Source organism: Haliotis cracherodii, unplaced genomic scaffold, assembly GCF_022045235.1.
Source record: "Haliotis cracherodii isolate W230 unplaced genomic scaffold, xgHalCrac1.p SCAF_6, whole genome shotgun sequence".
Lineage (NCBI taxonomy): Eukaryota > Metazoa > Mollusca > Gastropoda > Lepetellida > Haliotidae > Haliotis > Haliotis cracherodii.
Window position 1 is genome coordinate 28,610,138 of NW_027266319.1, and position 22,623 is coordinate 28,632,760.

The 22,623-nt window shown below is 40.1% G+C and overlaps 1 protein-coding gene across 1 annotated transcript in view; it reads right to left on the reverse strand.

Moving 5' to 3' along the window:
* Positions 1 to 1,211: 1,211 nt before the first annotated feature.
* Positions 1,212 to 22,623, reverse strand: part of LOC139445948 (uncharacterized protein C12orf56-like) — a 47,631-nt gene continuing 26,219 nt past the window's right edge. Inside the window, exons 5-13 of the mRNA XM_071227197.1 lie at positions 11,997 to 12,138; positions 10,473 to 10,582; positions 9,847 to 9,936; positions 8,976 to 9,108; positions 7,180 to 7,254; positions 6,005 to 6,082; positions 3,851 to 4,032; positions 2,906 to 3,040; positions 1,212 to 1,352 (exon numbers count right to left, since the gene is read on the reverse strand). Of these exons, the coding sequence (XP_071083298.1) occupies positions 1,349 to 1,352; positions 2,906 to 3,040; positions 3,851 to 4,032; positions 6,005 to 6,082; positions 7,180 to 7,254; positions 8,976 to 9,108; positions 9,847 to 9,936; positions 10,473 to 10,582; positions 11,997 to 12,138 (949 nt within the window). The 3' untranslated portion in view covers positions 1,212 to 1,348. The remainder of the gene's footprint in view (positions 1,353 to 2,905; positions 3,041 to 3,850; positions 4,033 to 6,004; positions 6,083 to 7,179; positions 7,255 to 8,975; positions 9,109 to 9,846; positions 9,937 to 10,472; positions 10,583 to 11,996; positions 12,139 to 22,623) is intronic.

Below are 22,623 nucleotides of genomic sequence, written 5' to 3' on the forward strand. Positions count from 1 at the left end.
CAGACACTTCAGTCAGTGGATTTACCAGCAACAGACACTTCATTCTGTGGATTTACTAGCAACAGACACTTCATTCAGTGGATTTACCAACAACAGATGATGATTCACTTGAAGTTCAGGAATATGTTGTGGCCATCAACCCTTTGGTCTGTACAAGCATTAACATACAGCTAGGACCATGTCGCTTTCATCCCAGCATCATGAGCGGAAACATAAAAGGCAAAACTACACAAGTCCGAAGCCCGAGTCGAGTAAAATTCTATTCGGTAATGAAAGCTCAGCTAATGATAGTCCATATAATAAAACTAAAATCTGAAAACGATGATTCAGAGCCAAATTCTGTCTTGTGGACTCGAAAGGTTTTGGCTCACAGGTTGAATTAATGCTTTTGTTTTTTCCACTTTCAAGTTTATCTACACAGCTACTGAGGTAGGGCTCGGACACTACCAACAACCCATGTAACACAGGTCAGACTGGGGGTGGCAACACGTAGAACACACATTAACATTGGTGTGACATGTAACACATTAACAAGGGTCAGACTTGTGACACACATTAACTATGGTGTGTTGGTGGTACTGAGGTATTCATGTTGCAGCTAGGGTATGACAGAGATGCACAATGGTGACAAGCCTACCTGACAGGATACTACACTGTCACCTCAGACAAACTGAGGCAGTTTGCGCACAACAGTAAGATGCAATATCACAGGACACTGACTGACAGTCGTGAAGGCACACTTTCTCTTAGAAGAACACTATTAATATCTCAAACATTGCTTGATATAACACATATTTATCTGTCTCTGAGGAAATGTACCAAAAATTGAAAATGATAACCCGATAAACTGTCATGTCAAGATCCCCACGGACTCCGACAAGTGGACGAGTCTAAGGTGGGGGAATCAACCGTTATACTCTCCTTCTTGCCAAGATATCGAGATGGTTTTACAGATGAATGAAATGGGTTTAGGAATATACTGGAAACTTGCTGAGAAAATAAAACTGAGGTTCATACATTGGGCACGTGCATCACTGCACTCACAGTAAACATATCACTTCAAACAAAGATTTTGAGACAACAAATATTTGATGTTTGGCAACTTTGATATCTGTGCGACCGGTAGGGTTTTAGGCCTCAACCTCTGATCTGAGATCTGATGCAGATTCCAACCAGATATGTAGCGGATTAAATTGAAGGATTTGAAGTCTTTGACACATGCCCTCCTAGATGAACTAAATTGACTTTGTTGTGGAACTGTAAATTGACTTTGTTGTGGAACTGGATGGTCAACAATTAGCCACAGATGTCTGCTGGAGTTGTCATGGAGATGTTGCAGACACAGGGACTACCTGAAAGAAGAAGACACAAGAGGATGAACACTGTGCAGACAACATGGACAGAATTCTTAGATGGCTAGACATGTTGTTATAGAAGAAGAAGATTAACAAGGGACATTTCTATAGCACCATATCTACCCTTTAGTGCATGCTCATTGTGCTACAAAAAACATGAAAGCATAACTATAGACTTCTTTCAGTGGCATTTAGAAGTTGGAGTGATGAAGTAAGACAAGTTCTATGGATGAACAACTTCTTTATTACAATTAGTGCTAGGGTGGCTTGGGGTGAGGGACAGTCATCTTCTTGTGGAGGGTTGGGCCAATTTCATTTTTTTCTCGGAGCTCTTTCAGCAGGGTTTTATGCTCTCTTTGGAGTCGGGTGGTGGGGTCTTTCTTCAGCTCTTGGTATGTTGTCTGGTCATCTAGGATGTTGCTGGTGATGGCATTGAAGTCACTGGTGTCCATGATGACAGTTGCTCTGCCTTTATCTGCTGGGGCTATGGTGATGGATGGGTCAGCTTTCAAAGTTTTAAGAGTTTTCCTTTCCGCAATGTTTAAGTTATCTTTTTTTTCAGATCGGAATTATACGTTCAATGTGAGGGGCCTACAATGATAGTTGTGGTAGTATCATGAGGGGTACATGTGGGATTATGCGTCCTGTGTTTGGTATTATACCTCGAGCTTGAGCTGAGTGGTATACAACCTAACCAGAGATGCATATGGTACCCCTCGTGATACTGCTACTACAAATATATCTTACCTGACATGTTATAATCTGCCATTGTGAATTAATTTATTTCCCTCCAAGGCAGGATAGATAGTATTTTATCAAGATCACTACAAAAACCCAGATATCATTCTGAAATGCATCTATGATAATGGTTGTTACATGGATGAGCTAGCAGTTCAGTGTGAGATGGGTGACTGTTGTTACCTGGGTGAGCTAGGAGTTCATTAGTGTTACCTGGGTGAGCTAGCAGTTCTGTGTGAGATGGGTGAGTCTTGTTACCTGGGTGAGCTGAAGTTCATTAGTGTTACCTGGGTGAGCTAGCAGTTCAGTGTGAGATGGGTGAGTCTTGTTACCTGGGTGAGCTAGCAGTTCAGTTTGAGATGGGTGAGTCTTGTTACTTGGGAGAGCTAGGAGTTCATTAGTGTTACCTGGGTGAGCTAGCAGTTCAGTGTGAGATGGGTGAGTCTTGTTACCTGGGTGAGCTAGCAGTTCAGTGTGAGATGGGTGAGTGTTGTTACCTGGGTGAGCGAGGAGTTCAGTGTGAGACGGGTGAGTCTTGTTACCTGGGTGAGCTAGCAGTTCAGTGTGAGATGGGTGAGTCTTGTTACCTGGGTGAACTAGGAGTTCAGTGTGAGATGGGTGAGTCTTGTTACCTGGGTGAGCTAGCAGTTCAGTGTGAGATGGGTGAGTCTTGTTACCTGGGTGAGCTAGGAGTTCAGTGTGAGATGGGTGAGTCTTGTTACCTGGGTGAACTAGGAGTTCAGTGTGAGATGGGTGAGTCTTGTTACCTGGGTGAGCGAGGAGTTCAGTGTGAGATGGGTGAGTCTTGTTACCTGGGTGAGCGTGATGAGGACCGGCTGTGACTGAGCACCTTGGCTATGACCTGGTCCATGATGTTCCTGGTAGAGCTGGACACTGGGTACTGAGGGGGAAGCTTCCTCGCAACTTTCGGCACTTGGATGAAATATCTGAACACAAAAAATTGTTCTTCCTTCTGAGTGAGTGAGGGAGTATTGTTTTATGCAATCTTCCACAAATATCATGACCAGGGTGACAAAAAGAATGGGTTCCACACTATAGGAAATGATTCAACTACAAGGCAACCCCGCTGCCGTTTATTAGCCAGTCGGATCATGCATTCAGAAAAATATGCCAGGAAGAAACACTGAGGTAATGAATATGCATTGAACATGTAGCATTCATATATATACAAATATAGTATATTGGTGTTTGTTATTTAATGCCACACTCAACAATATTTCAGATATAGCGGCCTGTAAATATTAGGTCAAACCAGTCATTGATTCTATGAGCAACATCTAGCACCAATGACAATGACACACAATCCACCAAGTCACCAAGCCTGACAATTTGATCCATAAAGACAAGAATAGATTGCTGGAGTCCTATTCTAACCTGGAATCCCCTGTGACACAAGCCTATTTTTCAGGAGTCCTATTCTAACCAAGAATCCTCAGTGACACAAGCCTATTTTTCAGGAGTCCTATTCTAACCTGGAATCCTCAATGACACAAGCATATTTTGCTGGAGTCCTATTCTAATCAAGAAGCTACCGTGACACAAGCATATTTTACCTGGGGTCCTATTCTAAATTTCTAACCCAAAATCCCCTATGACAAAAGCATATTTTGCTGAGGTCCTTTTCTAACCTGGAATCCCCCGTGACAAAGCATATTTTGCTGGGGTCCTATTCTAACCCAGAATTCCCTGTGACATAAGCTAAATTTGGCTGGGGTCCTATTCTCTGTACGACCTACTTGAATTCCTCATGGTACTGCTGCTTGATAAACTTGGTGATGCGTGGACTGTACTCCAGGAACGTCAGTAGTAACGAGAACTGCTGGTAGAGGGCGACACCTTCCTCTGGAGCCAACGTGTCAAATTTGGCTGGTGAAATTAATTCCATCATCTGGGCAATCACTCGCTCCACAAACTTTTCCTGAAAAGATTTAAAAACTTATATCAAACTATTCTCTTCATTTTCCAATGCATACATACAAAATATGCTGCTGCATACTTGCATGATTTGTTTCATGTTTCATTACTTTTCTATACATGACAATGATCAAGCAAATGTTTTCAAACTGACATCTAAACTGTTCTTGTGTGCAACAAAGATGGACCCTCAAGTTGGAACAATCACAAATCTTGGTCTAGACACTATTATCAGTGCCAAGTGAAAGCCTGTTACTGCTAGATTTACCTTGGTGAGTGAATATGGCTTTTACGCCACTTTTAGCAATATTCCAGCAATATCACTTCGGGGGACACCGGAAATGGGCTTCACACATTGTACCCATGTCGGGATTCGAAACCCGGGTACAGAAATATTATGTCACAGTCTAACATGATCATCTTTCATAACGATGGGAGCTAGCAGTTTTGCAATATTTCAGTTATCACACCCTGTAAATAATAGTCTGGAGTAGGCACACCAGTGGCGGATAGCACGCACAATGATACCATGAACACAAGGAATGACAAGCATTGACCACACAGGACATATCTAGTCTCAGGATACCATAGTGAGACAAGACAAGGAATCCCCACAGTATGAAAAACATGGGGTACTGGGGATCTATTCTGTCCAGGAATCTCCACAGTGTAAGAAACATGGGGAAATGGGGATCTATTCTGTCCAGGAATCTCCACAGTGTAAGAAACATGGGGTACTGGGGATCTATTCTGTCCAGGAATCCCCACAGTATGAGAAACATAGGGTACTGGGGTCTATTCTGTCCAGGAATCTCCACAGTATGAGAAACGTGGGGTACTAGGGGTCTATTCTGTCCAGGAATCTCCACAGTGTAAGAAACATAGGGTACTGGGGTCTATTCTGTCCAGGAATCTCCACAGTATGAGAAACGTGGGGTACTTGGGATCTATTCTGTCCAGGAATCTCCACAGTGTAAGAAACATGGGGTACTGGGGATCTATTCTGTCCAGGAATCTCCACAGTGTGAGAAACATGGGGTACTGGGGGTCTATTCTGTCCAGGAATCTCCACAGTGTGAGAAACATGGGGTATTGGGGGTCTATTCTGTCCAGGAATCTCCACAGTATGAGAAACATGGGGTACTGGGGATTTATTCTGTCCAGGAATCTCCACAGTATGAGAAACATGGGGTACTTGGGATCTATTCTGTCCAGGAATCTCCACAGTGTGTGAAACATGGGGTACTGGGGATCTATTCTGTCCAGGAATCTCCACAGTGTGGGAAACATGGGGTACTTGGGATCTATTCTGTCCAGGAATCTCCACAGTGTGGGAAACATGGGGAAATGGGGATCTATTCTGTCCAGGAATCTCCACAGTGTGGGAAACATGGGGTACTGGGGATCTATTTTGTCCAGGAATCTCCACAGTGTGGGAAACATGGGGTACTGGGGTTTAGTCTGTCCAGGAGGTGAGGTGAAATGGGGTTTAACGTTGCGTCCAAGATTATTGCACTTATATAGCGACGTGCATGCACATGTGTGTGTGGCTGCTTTTACTAGTCCAGACTGATGCAGATTTATGGTGCTAGTTCACTGAGATACCATACCGCAGTTTAACATGAATACCCACTAAGACAGAGTATACTGACTCTGAGCCGACCAGTCCTTGTTTCAGCCCCTTTAAGTCGAGCGCCAGACAGGGTAACAACAAGTACAATCTTTTAATGTCTTTTGATATAACGCGGCCATGGATCGAACCCCCAACCTTCCGCTCTCCGAGCAGACGCTCTACCACTAGACCACGGAGGCGGTCTTACGTCTAGGAATCTCCACAGGAGGAGAAACATTGGGAACTAGGGTCTATTCTGTCCTGGAATCTCCACAAAGAGACAAGCAAGGTACATTCTGGAAGTATACAAGTCCTTGTTCACTTCAAAACAATGCATACAAGTATCTGACTCTTGTGTACTCACTGTTGTGCGAATCTCCTCCAGGACTCGCACCATCCAACTGATGTTGAAGAAGTTGCCCTCGCTGTGGTTCCAGTTGGCCTGTTGGATACACTCAGTGTTATAGGGGTTTCAACACACAACACGATCAGAAGGGTGGGAGTTTGTTTAGGCGTTGTCTAGTGTAACACTCAGCAGTATTACAGTTATGTGAAAACAGCCCCTTAAACTAGAATATGGTCCAGACAAACCCGTGATCAATATCCAAGCAATATCTGACGCTTTTGGATTTGATGACACCAGTGAACATTGGTTACAGTTCCACATCATACTAGTGTTGGTTATATTCTATCTGCGATTCTAATGATATAAGTTCATAATATAATTCAACATCTGAGCTCTGCAGTAGATGAATGGAACCCACTTTATGTAAAAAGTTAAAAACATTTTGCCATCTCTAATGTACGGAAGCGTAGTAGGGCCACGGTGAATTTGTTTTGTCTAAGTATCTTCTACGTAGGACTTAGTATCTTCTACATAGGACTTAGTATCTTCTACATAGGACTTAGTATATCCTACGTAGGACTAAGGAGATACTAAGTTCTACATAGGAAATAGTGATTCTAGGCCATGCTAGGTCCTACGTAAGAGAAAGTAAGTCCTACGTAGGAGATACTAAGTCCTACGTAGGAGATAGTAAGTCCTATGTAGAAGATACTAAGTCCTACGTAGAAGATACTAAGTCCTACGTAGGAGATACTTAGTCCTACGTAGAAGATACTAAGTCTACGTAGGAGATACTTAGTCCTACGTAGAAGATACTAAGTCCTACGTAGGAGATACTAAGTCCTACTACTAAGTCCTACGTAAGAGATACTTAGTCCTACGTAGAAGATACTTAGTCCTACGTAGAAGATACTAAGTCCTACGTAGGAGATACTTAGTCCTACGTAGAAGATACTAAGTGCTATGTAGGAGATACTTAGTCCTACGTAGAAGATACTAAGTCCTACGTAGGAGATACTAAGTCCTACGTAGAAGATACTAAGTCCTACGTAGAAGATACTTAGACAAAAAACAATTTTCACCATGGCCCTACTACGCTTCCATACTAATATCTTTCTGTCTGTTACAACTCATATGGCAATGTGAAGTAATTGATTGACTGATTACAGTTCTGAAGGATAAACTTCACTTACTTGTCTTGCCATGAGGAACAACTCAAAGACTGCTTTAATGGCCATCTTGGTGAGATCATCCCCCAGCCTGGCCAGCTGAAACATAAGGTGATGCTCATCACAGCCCTCGTCCCAGCAGCCCCATCCATAATGGCAGGTTCGGATCCCAACCCAAGTATGTCATATATTCTTCCATGATTTTCAATATTTAGTTCAAGTTAATCAATATTTGGGGATAATGTTCAGCAAATAGAAACATACACTCCAGTAGGGCTGGGACGGGTAACTCAGGTACTCGGGTCGGGTGGGTACTTGGTAGGACCCGGGTACCCACAGGAGTACCCAGACCCGTGGTTAGTCAAGTGATATATTGCTTAATGACAAAAAATATCTAGAACTCTATGGTTACACTACAAGTCACAAATGTTTGCATTTCTTTCTGACTATGCACTCATTCCTTCTGACATTTCATATCTTTGAATAAAGATATAACATGAGTCAACGTCAGTGTGTGCATGACCAGACTGTTTAATACATGTATCTAAATACATTTTGCCAGTGCTACGGTAAACAAATGCTCAATCGGACATTTTGTACCTATTTCCTTAGACCTACAGCGGGTACCCGGATAGGGTCGGGTAATAGTGGGGTGGGTACCCGGGAAGTAAATGCAGACTCGTCCCAGCCCTATATTCCAGGGATCCTGGATAAGTTCCAGCACCTCAGTCCACTCAGCCACCCACGCCCCGGACAGATCACATCAATGGGTTAGTATGGAGTCATTCCGCCTTCAGAGTGAGCGAGTATGGAGCAATATCACGGCGGGAGACACCATAAACGGACTTTGTCCCCATGTGGGGAATCGAACCAGGGTCTTGAGCGTTACGAGCCAATGCTTTAACCACGAGGCTACCCCAACGTCCCTTCTGCTTTCAGAAATATTCCAGTTATATCATGGTAAGCACCAAGAATGGACGCCACACTTCACACTTTAACCACTGCACCTCCCTGCTTGGTCACAAGAACACTTAGATGGTTGTTATGTCTTAAAAACTAATAATAAATAGCCTAGTGAGTGAGTGAGGGTTTAACGTCGCTTTTAACAGTATTCCAGTTATATCACAGCATATCATCTTAATGTGGGAGGAAAGCCTGAAGTTTTACCACGTCAGTGAAACCCATGAGCACAGGTATGGTGCTGACAAACCTAGAAACATAATCGGGGCGAACCGGGATTCGAACCCATAATCATAGGTTTCTGGCATACCCAAGGGACACAACTCTGCACAGCGAATCGTGGCACCTTAGACGACTGGGCCTCGCCTGTCCCCATAAATAGCCTAGTACTGGTTCAAAAAAGGCGGCCACTCAATTTTGTTTCTTATGTTAGTTTTGCATGAAGTACAAGGTGGTTAAACAATTATGCAGCATATTGCAGGGTCTTGTTTTATCAGAGATTTATCTAGGATTCCAAACTAAGTGCCCTTGGCAGGCAAATAGGTAGACTGGAACTGTAGGAAAATCTAGACTTGCTTCATCTAGGACATAGCATTACAGTAACGGATGTGTGGATGGGAATATATGGTTTAGTGACTGTGAGACTGACGACCAAATTGGAAAATGTATAATTATAACAAGCCTCCACAAAGCCATTACTTTATACTAACATGAAGTGGGAAGGTTTATAATTCCAATTTGGAAATATTTACTGACATTTGCTGCAGATTTGGGGCAAAGTACTGGTCTCTGGGCTCGCCTAGGTAAATTCCTGTTTGTCAAGTGGATGTTTGAACATAACCATGGTGATCTCTACTCACATCTTCATCCGAAACTCGCTCCATCAGCTGGTCACCAATACCCAACTTCATGATCTTCTTTGGAGACAATGGCTTGTCTGGCAGGTCAGGAACACAGGTCAAGGCCATCAGGAGGTCAAGGACAGCCTTCCCTCTGTGGACAATGGTGAAACGTGTAATTGATAAACATCTCTCAGATACATACCCCCCCTTTCATTAATCCAAGACATTGGATTCCATGCTTATTATTGTGATTAAGTTGGTACGGGTGAGATGAGGTGAAACTGGGTTTTATGTCATGTACAAGATAATAGTCTGGAGTAGGCACACCAGTGGCCCATAGCACGCACAGCGATACCATGAACACAAGGAATGACAAGCATTGACCACACAGGACATATCTAGTCTCAGGATCCCACAGTGAGACAAGGCTAGAAATCCCCACAGTATGAGAAACATGGGGTACTGGGGATCTATTCTGTCCAGGAATCTCCACAGTGTAAGAAACATGGGGTACTGGGGATCTATTCTGTCTAGGAATCTCCACAGTGTAAGAAACATGGGGTACTGGGGATCTACTCTGTCCAGGAATCTCCACAGTGTGAGAAACATGGGTTACTGGGGATCTATTCTGTCCAGGAATCTCCACAGTGTGAGAAACATGGAATACTGGGGATCTATTCTGTCCAGGAATACAAGATTATCGCACATATATAGCGACATGCATGCACGCTATATCTAAAATACTGCCGATGCGACGTTAAAATTTAACTCACATGTTTGACATTTTGTGAAAGTAAACTCAAGCGTGTTCTTTCCTAGCCATTGGATAGAACTCCAGATCTATCCTAAACAACAAGTTTCCAATATCTGTACCAGGTGTTTTGGTTACCTCTCAGCCTTGAGTGTCTGTATCCTGCCCTGTATGATCTCTGTCTCCCGGAACATGAGGCTGAGGATCTCCACCAGCAGAATCACAAACCTGCACCAGACATTTTATGAGCACTTCAACCAACAACTCGCGACGTGACTTAATATTGGAAGTTAGAAAGCTGACTCATACAAAATTAATAATCAGGCCCATATAGTTAAAAACCAGTTAAACCATTATGGCGATGTCATGCTATTGTTGTAGCAGTTGATTCTGAGCCAGGAATTCATTGGTCATTCAGAATGCGGATTTCATACAAGCAAAAGTGACGGATCTGCAGGTCATAATGCAAAATTATATATCAACCATAATATTGTTTAAGTCGGAGAAATCACTCAAATTTATATACCGGAAGAGGAATTCTCATGAGTTCTCCATGACATAATCTTTGAGCTATATTAGAATGAATATCTTCCAAAAAAGTCATTTTATTCCATCACAGGGAATAATAAATCAGAAAGTCTCACAGAAAACTATGATCCATGTACTATTTACATGTCTGCATACTCCAGCTACTAAAAATATTACATGATGACATTTAAAGAAAAAACACTTTGACTGGTACTATTTTCTTAATCACTACTCACTCAAACTCATCAGCTCGAGCCGACCGCCCCTCATCAGTGGACAGGTTGCTAGGGGACTTGGGTAGATATTTCTGGAGGTGGCGCACCATGAACAGGAAGAGGTCCGAGTTCTGGACAAGCAAGCAAGCAAGCATTCACATGCCAGGATCAACATCAGCAACATCATCATCATCATCATCAGCAGCAGCAGCAGCAGCAATAGAGTCAACATTAATATCAACATCATAATCATGGAAGCCTCGGTGGCTGAGTGGGTTAGATGGCTGACTTTGTATGCTAATGATTGCTAAATGGCATTGTGTGTTCATCATAATCATCCTAATCAATGTTATCAAGCTGAGTGGCCATGACATCACGAAAACACCCATAATGAATCCAGATCAGGCAAATTCATCTTCAGTCCTCTAAGCGTTGAAAAAACAAAGTGGTCTTCAAGCATGTCAAGCACGAAGCCAGAGATCAGAAAAAAACATGAGGACTCACAATCAATCTCATCATTGTTACTATTTGATCTGTCCTGACAAAAAAAACATATATTTGGAAATAAATTTTACAAACTCAATATATTTGTACATAAGAACATGTCATCGTCACTACCGCTATGGCCTAATACTGGCACTCCACTTATCTTGAACTATGACATGACACAGTAAGACCACAAGCAATTACAATTGACAAGATTTCACTGTATTTGACAAATTTGGAGACACAAAATGACCAATATTTTATACTTTGTCCTATTCAGACTTTGAATAAAATATGTTACAGGCCTTATGAACACATCTGGATGTCTTGCCTAACCATGCACAACTACTAGGGATCTATCTTTTTCAAAGTCCACGGATCTCTCAGCAGGGTTCCCGATGGCTTTTGAAACTGCCAGTCCTTATGGACTGGCAACTCTAAACAATGCTAAAAATTACCAGTACCCCCTAATTTTTGCCAGTCCCAACTTTAAAAAACAACCAAAAAAAAACGTATGCAAATTATTTGCTTTTATTTCTTTCAACCTCATGTTCACACAAAGTTGTCATCTCTGAAGTAACTTAGTTAGATCTATATGTCATTCACACAAACTTCAGTCACAATTTTTTCTCTTTTTTTTAAAAAATATTTTGAGATGAAGTCGCTACAAATGGTGGTAATAGACAAGCTGACTTTGTTTGAAAAATGTATTTTGTACAACAACAAAGATTTATAAGGTACTTTATTTGCCGGTCCACAGGGACTGACAATCACATGAATTACCGGTCCAAGACTAATTTCATGGGTAAAAAACTGGTAATTACCGGTAAATGGGAACGCTGCTCTTAGTAAACACTTTGTATTTCCTACCAGAATAGAATGTCAGCTACATGTGGCATGCAATCTACAATTTTGATTCGTTTTAATGAAAAAAACCAGCCATACTTCTTTGTATCCCCCAGGACTTGAATGTAAATTACATGCGCCCATTCTAAATGTGTATGTGCATAGGACTCAATATTTTATGTGCAGCAGAACCCTGACAACACTCAAACTCACCCTCCAGAAGAGTTTCTTGAGAGAAAAGTTCTTCTCTGTGGCTGCCTTGAGTTCAATGAGGAGGCTGTTCAGCTCCTCCATTGTGTTAGCGGCATTGAACAGCTCCCTCTTCAGCTGGTTAAACAGAAGCTCGGTCTTCTCTCTGGAGTGAGTGAGTGAGTGAGTGAGTGAGTGAGTGAGTGAGTAAATGAATGGAGTTTACAACCAAACATTACAACCATATCAAGTCAGCCTAGAAGTCATGATAACTGGAACTGATAAATCAGTAGGCAAAATTATCAACTCGAAACAACTCCCCGATATATTTGTCCGTTTGTTGTTTAACACTGCACTTGATAGTGTTCCAGCTATATGATGGCAGCATGTAAATAATCACGTCTGGACCTGACAAACCAATGACTGATAGTATGAGCAATGTCCCACATTGGCAGGGTACAAGGACACACAATGACATGAAGCCTGACCACCCGATCCATTTAGTCGTCAACTATGACAAGAATATGCTGCTGGAGACCTTTTACCAACCCAGTCTCCATAGTTTCCTTGACATTATCCTGAAATATATAGATAATTAACAGCCTCTTGGGGATCCGGGTTTGAATAAGTCTTCAGAAACCCATGCTTGCCAAAAGAGGCAACTTGTAGTAAGAGGCAACTAACAGGAATGGGTGGTCAGACTCGCTGACTTAGTTGATGCATATCATCGTATCCCAATTGCGTAGATCGATGCCCATGACGTCAATCACTGGTCTGGACTCAATTATTTACAGACCGCTGTCATATACCTGGAAAATTGCTGAGTGCGACAAACGAAACAGCCTCTTGGGTCCAGTATCCCTATCTCCATGGTGTGAGTTGACCCTGATAATATGTACTCAGACACATAATTCCAACAGCACATCCTTGTATAATAAACTTGAAAAATCTTTCTAATACATCATGTGACTTCAGCAAACCTGTTCAAGTGAAAGGGATTTTGGCGAAATGTTTTACATAAAATCTGAAAATTCAAATCCATAATATTGCTGGAAAATAAACAGACAACAACCTACAACAGTGTTAAATACCATCTTCCTTACACAACCAAGTTATCCCTTTCCACAGAGAAGACTAACATAGCAATCTCAACACCGACAACATCAACCACAGGTTTAAGCTGAATAATAATTAATTCACCCATTCTGTCGTAAGTAACGTGACATGCAAAACACTCTTACAGCCATAACTACTTTCCTGAGGGAAAAGAGAGAAAAATTAGTGATTAATAATTCAGTCTGAAAACAACGATTACATTGTCCTGATAATTCTGACGAAAGAAGTAATCAAAGGGTTGCATGCAACCAGACTCAGCTGGTGCAAAAAAATGGATGTGGTGCATTGTACATCTAGTTCAATATATTACCTGAAGAAATGTTAATGGCACTGTGGTTTTACATTTTACTGTCTGCTTGTCTCAAACTATGGTTAACTTGATAGGAAGACAATTTTGGTTTGGTTTGTTGTTTAACGCCGCACTCAGCAATATTCCAGCTATATGACGGCGGTCTGTAAATAATCGAGTCTGGACCAGACAATCCAGTGATTGACAACATGAGCATCGATCCACGCAATTGGGATTGATGACATGCATCAACCAAGTCAGCGTGTCTGACCACCGGATCAGTTTAAAGAATTGGGTACACTGAATATTATTGTGTGTCCCTCGGGCCGAAATACACTTTTTTCTGTGTCCATTCTATACAATTGTGTGTACTGGATGGACATTTCTGCATCATCATGATCATGTAAACCCTTGAAACCCCATATACCGTATTCGACGTAATAAGCGCCCAGGGCGCTCTCAAAATTAGAAATAGGGGGCTCTTATTAGAATATTATTTTGGTGAAAAAGACAGAGTTGAAAGATAAATTTCGTGGTTTATGCTGACACACTGAAATGTTTAATACCAGAGATACATCTTTCCAGAATTTAAATGCCCAAAATTAAGGGTGCATGTAACAAACTAGTCGTATTATACGCAAATAAATAAGTGTTGTGTACATTGATCAATCGGAAGGGGTGCTTATTGGGATTGTTCACTAGCTATTATATTAGCAAATATCGCCGTGGGCGCTTATTAGAGCAGGGCGCTTATTACGTCGAATATGGTACTCCGTGTAATTTCATACTGAAAATAAAACAAAAATAGTGTTGCAAATCCATGTTTGTTTGTCTGTTGTTAAATGCCTCACTCACCAGTATTGCAGCTGTATTGACAGCTAATCTATGATTACTATTCTCAATCTCCAGCCAATGTGAAATCTATTAACCAAATTAATTTTTCATTATTTCCATTGTTCCTTGAAGTCTACTGTAAACCTATCATCCAAAACAACATCAAGTATTCAACAGTATTGCATTCAAAAGCAAATGTCAAATGTAGCAATTAAACCCTCCAAAAGTTGGGACTATATTGATCTTCCTTCCCATTCTTTCTTCCAGATTATAAATAATAAGTTCCCAAGGTCAAATTTCCGTACATTCTGCAGAATTCTTAATTAAATTGTATTCACAAAACCCTCTCAATGTAAATTATACAAGTCATCTATTTCAAAAACACATCTGTCATAAATTTAATGTGGGTGGTGAAACATTTATATTTTTTAATTTAATGTCCATATTAGACAGACAGACAGACAATTTATTGAATAAAAGGCCACTGGCCCAAATTACATACATATGCAGGAATACATAAAGCCTGTGCAAAATGACATATTTACAAACTGGGAAAATTTATATTATTTAAATTTTTTTAATTTTTTTTATTATTTTTTTTTTCAATTATTTGCAGTGGATTATTGACTATTTACCCTTAGTTGATGAGCTTTGGTAAGAAAAATAGATATTTTATATAAGGTATCATATGCATCTGAGGAAATAATAGAGATAAAGTTATGCTGAAGGTTAGAGGTAATACATTTATCAAAAGTGCATTACGAAGGGAGCTGTAGGATTCACAAATTAATAATACATGATATTCATTTTCAATAAAGTACTTATTTTTAGATAGACAGAGAGGGCAGAGTCTTTCTTCATATGGTGTAACATGGTATCTTCCAGTATTTACTGCTATTGGAAAGTTACTGCATCTGAAGCGTGATAAAATCCTTTTTAAGTGAGATGGAACTAATGATAGTACTAATGAATAAAAAACACACTTGTAGGTCACATCATCTCGGAAGCACAAATGCGTAAGATACAGAAATATAACTCATGTTGTTTTTTTGGTACAGTTGTAATAGTGACAAATTTTGGAAAACCTTTATCTGAATGAACAAAGGCTAATTAGCTTGTAGATGTATATGTCTAGAGTCTTAATTACCATTACTTATAAGATGCTATTCCCCATTGTATTTTACATTGACTGTCTGCCATCCTGAACGAGCTGTGCACCTATGTCACTGATTCATTACTGTTGCTAATATCTATGACGTAATACGTGTCTATACTTAACTGCAAAAGAAACATCACTTCCTAAAAATAATTCATGAAAGTTTCCCATTGAAATATCAATCATTTTCTGGAGGGATCCTGTTCTTGACATTAGTCTGCATCCAAATTTACTGCCTTAAAATGTTTAAGGCAATTTGAAACCATTTTCACGAGCAGCTTTTGCCATGTTTATAAAGTCTCCTTGACCTTTAAGATAATGTATTGTCCTTATATTGGCTATATGCTGTCTTAAAATTAAATTTTAATATTTTCCTTCATATTTTGAAAAGTATGATTGTATGATTTATTGTGCTTCACATTTATGCTGACTAATAAAAATGAACATCACTTTAGGACATTTGGTGAAAATATATTCAGCACATTCTGAGAAAAAGGATAAAAAAGTACCTTTGCATTTTTATCATGTTTATCTAGTGTACATGATGTACTGAAGTACAACTTATGCTTCTTGTCATTATCATTCTAGAGTTTTAAAAACTTGTTGAAATATTTATTGAAAGTAATTTTCATAATTTTTAGACATGTTTGGACAGATAAAGGTCAGACAATCAGATGACCGACAATATGTCATGCGATCAGTACATATAAGCATTTATAACAACTTATTGATAACACTGAAATGGAAAAACTTACATATCCAATTAAAAGTGCATAATAGACCTGTATGTGAAGCTAACACATTGAAAATGGCAAACTGCGGTGCAGTATTGACAAGCAGGCGGTGCATGGCTAACATGGCTAAAGTGATTTGCAGTTTCTGTTCTATATCGTGTGACATTTCATTAAGGGGGCCAGCTCTGACAACTCTCTCCTTGCTTGGTAGCTAGTGCAATAAGCCAGATACATCAGCGTTAATGTCTCTGTACTGCAGGGGGGTGGGGGAGAGAGTGGGAGGCAGGCACAAAGAGTTCATGTAATACAATACGAGTGCATAAATAACAAGGATGAAATACTCATACCCCCACACCCCCCTCCGAATGTGACATGTCCGGTTGTGTCCAAGATAAAAAATATTTATGGTTTTGAAGATCTGAACATATCAAAAGGCACCAGTTTACTTCTAGACCTATTTATGCGCCAAGTTTGGTGAAGAAATATTGTACAGTTTTCAAGATCTGTTCCTTAACAAGCACTATCGCCATTTTCAGTCTGAGTCAAAGTAGTTGCCATGGAAACTCGAAAACATTTCTTTTTTTTTAAATCCCAAACTATCAAAAGGCACCAGTTCACCACTAGACCTATCTATGTGCCCAGTTTGGTTAAGATATCTCTCATGTTTTTGAGTTCTGCTCCGGAAACGAAACCTGACAGAGGGACGGACAGAAGGACGTACAGACAGCACCTATTCCTCAATCCCCCTTCCACTTTGTGTCGGGGTATAAAAAACTAAGCCTTATGTCCTGCAAGCAAACACAGTACCCACAGGACTAACACCACCTGATACCGCTGGAATTTAATCGTAGAACTAGCGAATGCTACAAACAGAACATCACAAATTCCAGGTGCCTGGATGCTGTTTTACCTCCAATACCTAAAAATGGACATACATAACCAGACAATCAGTTCATGCTAGCTGTAGACATTTATTTCAGAATGATTTTGGTTGGTTGGTTGGTTTGTTGTTTAATGCCGCACTCAGCAATATTCCAGCTATATGACAGCAGTCTGTAAATAATCGAGTCTGGACCAGACAATCAAGTGACTGACATCATGAGCATCGATCCACACAATTGGGATCGATGACATGTATCAACCAAGTCAGCGAGCCTGACCACCCCATCCCGTTAGTCGCCTTTTACGACAAGCATAGTCACCATTTTCGGCAAGCATGGGGTGCTGAAGACCTACTCTACCCCGGAATCTTCACGGGTCTATTTCAGAATGAAATGCTTGAAGAACTTAGAGAAATCACTGCTGATGGCCCGGAGTGAGAACCTCTCTTAAGAGGATTCATGCCTGTTTTGTTATAATTGTTATTGTTATGAAATGTCTGTTACCATGGTTACATGATGAATGAGAGGACTATCTACAGGGATTAGAGCATGCAACTTTAACCTGGTTACACGTACACCTCCATGAAAGAATGATGAGATCTTGATAATATACTATGTATCAGTCCGGGAGGGAAATATATTTGTGGGAGAATAAATCTCTTATACCCCGCCACGAAGAAGACAGGCTGTGCAGGGAGCGGGAGAATTCATCCCTTATACCCTGCTTCAAAACAAAAAGTTGCACACTTTTTCAGAGTGAATGAACGTCACGTCACTCACGTGACATAGCACAAGTTAACCTCAGCTCAATCAAACAGCTGTTTTCTAACTATTTTGAATCTGTAGCTTATTTTACAATTGCAGATTAAAACATGTCAGTAAGAATAATTTGTTGTAGTAGTCACGTGGGGTACATGCGGTAATATGCAACCCTCGTTAGGTTTTATACCGCCTCTAAACATAATAAGGGATGCATATAACCACCTGTACCCCTGGTAATACTGCTACAACTGACAATATGGCCTATACCAACAGTGTCACAGACTCCCAGCACGAGAAGTGCCAGTACAGAAAGACCTCACTACCCATTAGGAGTGACTATTGGTCTGGAAATCACTATTGCAATAACTATTGATATTGAAAGAAACTATTGCGATAACTATTGGTATTGCAAGCAACTGTTGCGATAAATATCGATAGTTTTCAGTGTATCATTTTAGATGGATTTTAGAGTTGAATTAAACCTTGGAACTGATGTTTCCTTTGAATGTGATAATCATGACAACAAATAAAAAGTAAAGTTTATGATATGATGGATTTGTTTTTTCTTTACCCTAATAATGTAAGAAAGAGAAACTTCCACATCACCATGTGTAAATTACTACCACTCATGATCAAAAGAAAAACAAATTTGAATTGTATTTTATTGATATGGTAATTACAATCGAAACTATCGATATTCCTAACTGAAATCGATACTATTGATCGGAAACTGATTTAACAATCGATTTATTGACTTTAAGTGCTTACCAATAGCAATATATTGATAGTTCGATTTATCGTGACATCCCTGATACCCATGGATGGTATTTTGTAATAAATATGTTCAAATACACTGCCTTAAACAACATTCAGTCACATCAGCTTAATGTTGGTGGACCATAATTCATAGAGTTTAGCAGTTTATAGGCCTCAGTGAAATCCATCAGCAGAGTATGGTTCTGACAAACCAAGCATCATTATCAGGCTAAACCTGGGATTCACACACAGGACCAATGGATCATGGCATAGACTAGAGACACAACAACTGGACCACCTGTGTCCCTTTTATATTTAGCCGACAACAAGAAATGCCCCTTACTGAATATTTTCTCCTTTTTCACCACTGTGTACTCATCAAATATACTGTGTCTGAGTATTCATCATGTTCATCAAACATTAAACATTTCAAATCAAACATACACTGTCTATTACTCAAATATACGGTCTGACTATTCATCACATGTACACTGTCTACTCAAACATACACTGTCTATTCAAACATATACCATCTATTTATCAAACATACACTGTCTGACTATTCATCAAATCTAGATTGTCTGTTCAAAAATCTACTCATCAAATATACACCAGTAATGTATCTGCCACACTTTTGATGTTGCTCTCAGTTTCAGATGATGAGTTCACCTTTTCAAAATCTAAATAAATGATAACGCAAAACGTAAATGAGCCTTGCCTTCATCCATGCACAGACAATCTACTACAACCTTTCCCACGCAACCTAAACCTATCCAGAGCCGACAGGGGCAGTCGGGTAGCCTAGTGGTTAAAGCATTCGCTCATCACGCTGAAGATCCGGGTTCGATTCCCGACATGGGTACAATGTGTGAAGCCCATTTCCGGTGTCCCCCGCCTTGATATTGCTGGAATATTGCTAAAAGCGGCGTAAAACCATACTCACTCACTCACTCCAGAGCCGTCAGGGTACACACACAGGGTACATCACACAGGGTACATCACACCATGTGCCCTGAGGGATCGGTTAACAACAAATTTATCTCACCAAAATTCATTCATACCGACCTGGAATATATGTCTAAATTTGTCCGTGTCGCTTTGATTCAGATATTTTTTTATATCCAGCAGACAACACAAACGAACCAAGTAACTTCCCTTTACCATATTTACCAAATGAATTTGGATAAACATCGGTTGATATGAGGTCAATGATACTCATGAGAGATAAGCAATTTACCTGCTGTGTGTTCTGATTGATTTCTCAGTGGGTTACGTGAGCGGGCTACATGGAAAATAATTGTAGCCTCCTTTCCCAATCAGAAGCTTGTATTTTAATGTAAGGTGAGATAATCCCTGTTTCACCCAGTGTTCACAGCTCAATGGCAGCTGATACTCACATACTTTAACATCATCTAAGCCAGTCATAGCAGTACTAACACTTTGAGAATTCGTGCTCTGGGCCTCGTTCCTCCAAAGCGATATCAGGGGCTACAATGATCTTAAGCCTGTGTTAAAGTATGGGACTTACGATCACCTTAGCGCTAAGATTGCTAAGTGATCTTAGCACTATGACTATCACAAATCAATGTTGAAGAATGCAGCCCTCTTAGTTACAGCCCTCTTACCACAAAGATTACTTTGTGGAAATAGTAATCTTAGTGATCTTTGTGAACAAAGTCATCTGAGCACTATCACTGTCGTAAGTCAATGTTAAAGAATGGGAGTTACGACCATAGTGATCTTAGTCAACAAAGAGACAATCCGTAAAACAAGGAAACAAATTAGTATGGCCTTATGGGTAATTCCCCACCTTCCTTCTGTTGACTTGATCAAGGGAGACAACTGTTAACACATTACCATCCTCAAGATGCAGCAGGCCAAGCCAATGTCTTTTTTTTGTTAACCGAAGATTCTAATATTATGGAACATGACTGTTTCCAAGTACCATACTTGACCCTATTAGCACACAAACCATGACAAGCACTAATTCCTTCTCGTGAGACTTCACTGTTGCCACGGTCACCTGGGTTAATGATTAGTAAATATTTCATCATTGATCATCAGTTATATTTTCTGTCCATTCAAAAGGACCAGTCATTAATTAATAAAATCCCTATATGGAAACTCCATCCTCCACCCCCAAAATCTTGTGTGTGCTGATAGGGTCTGACACAGTAATACAAGAACTCTACCTATGTCAGACAACACTTCCCATCTTGTGATTCAAAGAAAGACTAAAAAATATTGTTTGAGTACACAGCACAGAAAGGGGATATGCATTGTGACAATGATATTTTTCTTGCAACTTGGAAAGGTTACTACATGGCAGTCACAGACTGTCTGAAGCTACAGGATGCTGACAGAAGCTAGAAGAGAGGGAGACAAAGAAATCAGTATTCCTCACCTGTTAACCAGCCTGGAAGCGTCGCAAAAATAAATGTCAGTGTAATCAATACTGCCAACGTTAGTCTGTACATCCTACTCCTAGAAGCTGGTTGTCTACAGTCAAACCTCGTTAATCAGGACCCTGTTATTGAGATGATCTTGGTGGGGACATCTATTCATACCTCATTATCTGATTATAGTATTCCATACCCTTGATTTTAAGGGGCAGTGGGGTAGCCTAGTGGTTAAAGCGTTCGCTTGTCCTGCCCAAAGCCAGGGTTCCATTCCCCACATGGGTGCATGGTGTCCCCCTGCCGTGATATTGCTGGAATTTTGCTAAAAGTGCCGTAAAACCCTTCCCACTCACTGATTTATTAACCTGAAAAAATGTTAATCTGGGTAATTCACTTGTCCGGAGTAACGAGGGTTCACTGTAAATACCTGATACTTAATTTCCAACAGGAGATACCAATATATGCAGCTTAATAACATGGGGGTAGTCAGTAGCAAGACATACAGTGAACCCCACCTGAGTGTCTTGTGATATATCAAATATAGCAACACAAGTCAATAACAGTTAAACTCCAAGGCTTTCTGAAGAGTTCTAAACAGTTATAAGTGTTGATATATTCAACATAGAAGAGACACGAGGGTAAAATTCTGTTTATCATCCAAAATCATACCTCTAACATTTCATCTCTGATTGTCTTATCAGAAAGTTCACCTGCCATGACCTACTATGGGGGTGTCCTCAGATCTACACACAGAGAGGTATCAGAAAGAGACATCTGATTTTAATGAGATTAGCACTGCACTAAAGTCTCTGATAAAAAAAAGACTGATAACACCCCATTTAGAAAGGGCTGGAGGGGTTGGAAACAAATTAAGTTCCTATATAAAACTGAACTAGAGGGAATATGTTTGGGTAGTGTTCAGCAAACATAATCATTATTCTGTTGGATGTTTGAAGACTAGTTCACTTGTAAAAAATGACAATTAGTGTATTCTATTCTAATCTAGACTACTTCCAATTGTCTGACATGAAGTCCAAGAAATAAAGTGATCTTATTCATAAAATATGTATCTTAAAAAAATCAAATCTAAATAGAGCCCAGAACAATGTTTAATTTCAGGTGAGGTAGTCCAAGACTAGACCTGAGTTGGACTCCTTTTCTAATATATTCTCTAGGGTCTGGCAGACAGACTAAACTTCTAATACTGTTGTCTAGTTAAAGTACACTGTTTTCAATGGTTCTGAAAAAATATATATTGTCAGGCCGAGAAAGAGTAAATAAGAAGAAACCAGACCCAATGCATTCTATATCTGCTAATGAAAATCATAATATGTTTATGGATTATTTGAAATTATCAAATACAAACAAATATTGCTGACACATGCCCTTTAATTAACTATGCATCTGTGAGTGATGTGAGGGTGACAAATTTGTGACATCCAATAACTTACTTGCAGGGCCCAGTTTCACAAAGCAATCATAGCACTACGACTGTCCTAAGTCCATGTTAAAGTATGAAAGTCGTAGCTACGATCGTTTTATGAAATGGGGCCTATTGATCTATATTTCCTCCATGCTATTGCTGAGTGACAACAATGTGACATTCTTGTATCAAGTGATTCACACACATTCAGTGGGACACCTTACCGTTTTTTCTGAATGAACTTCCTAAATTTGCTGCACAAATATTACCAAACATTACATGTTTTTAACTTAAGTCTGCA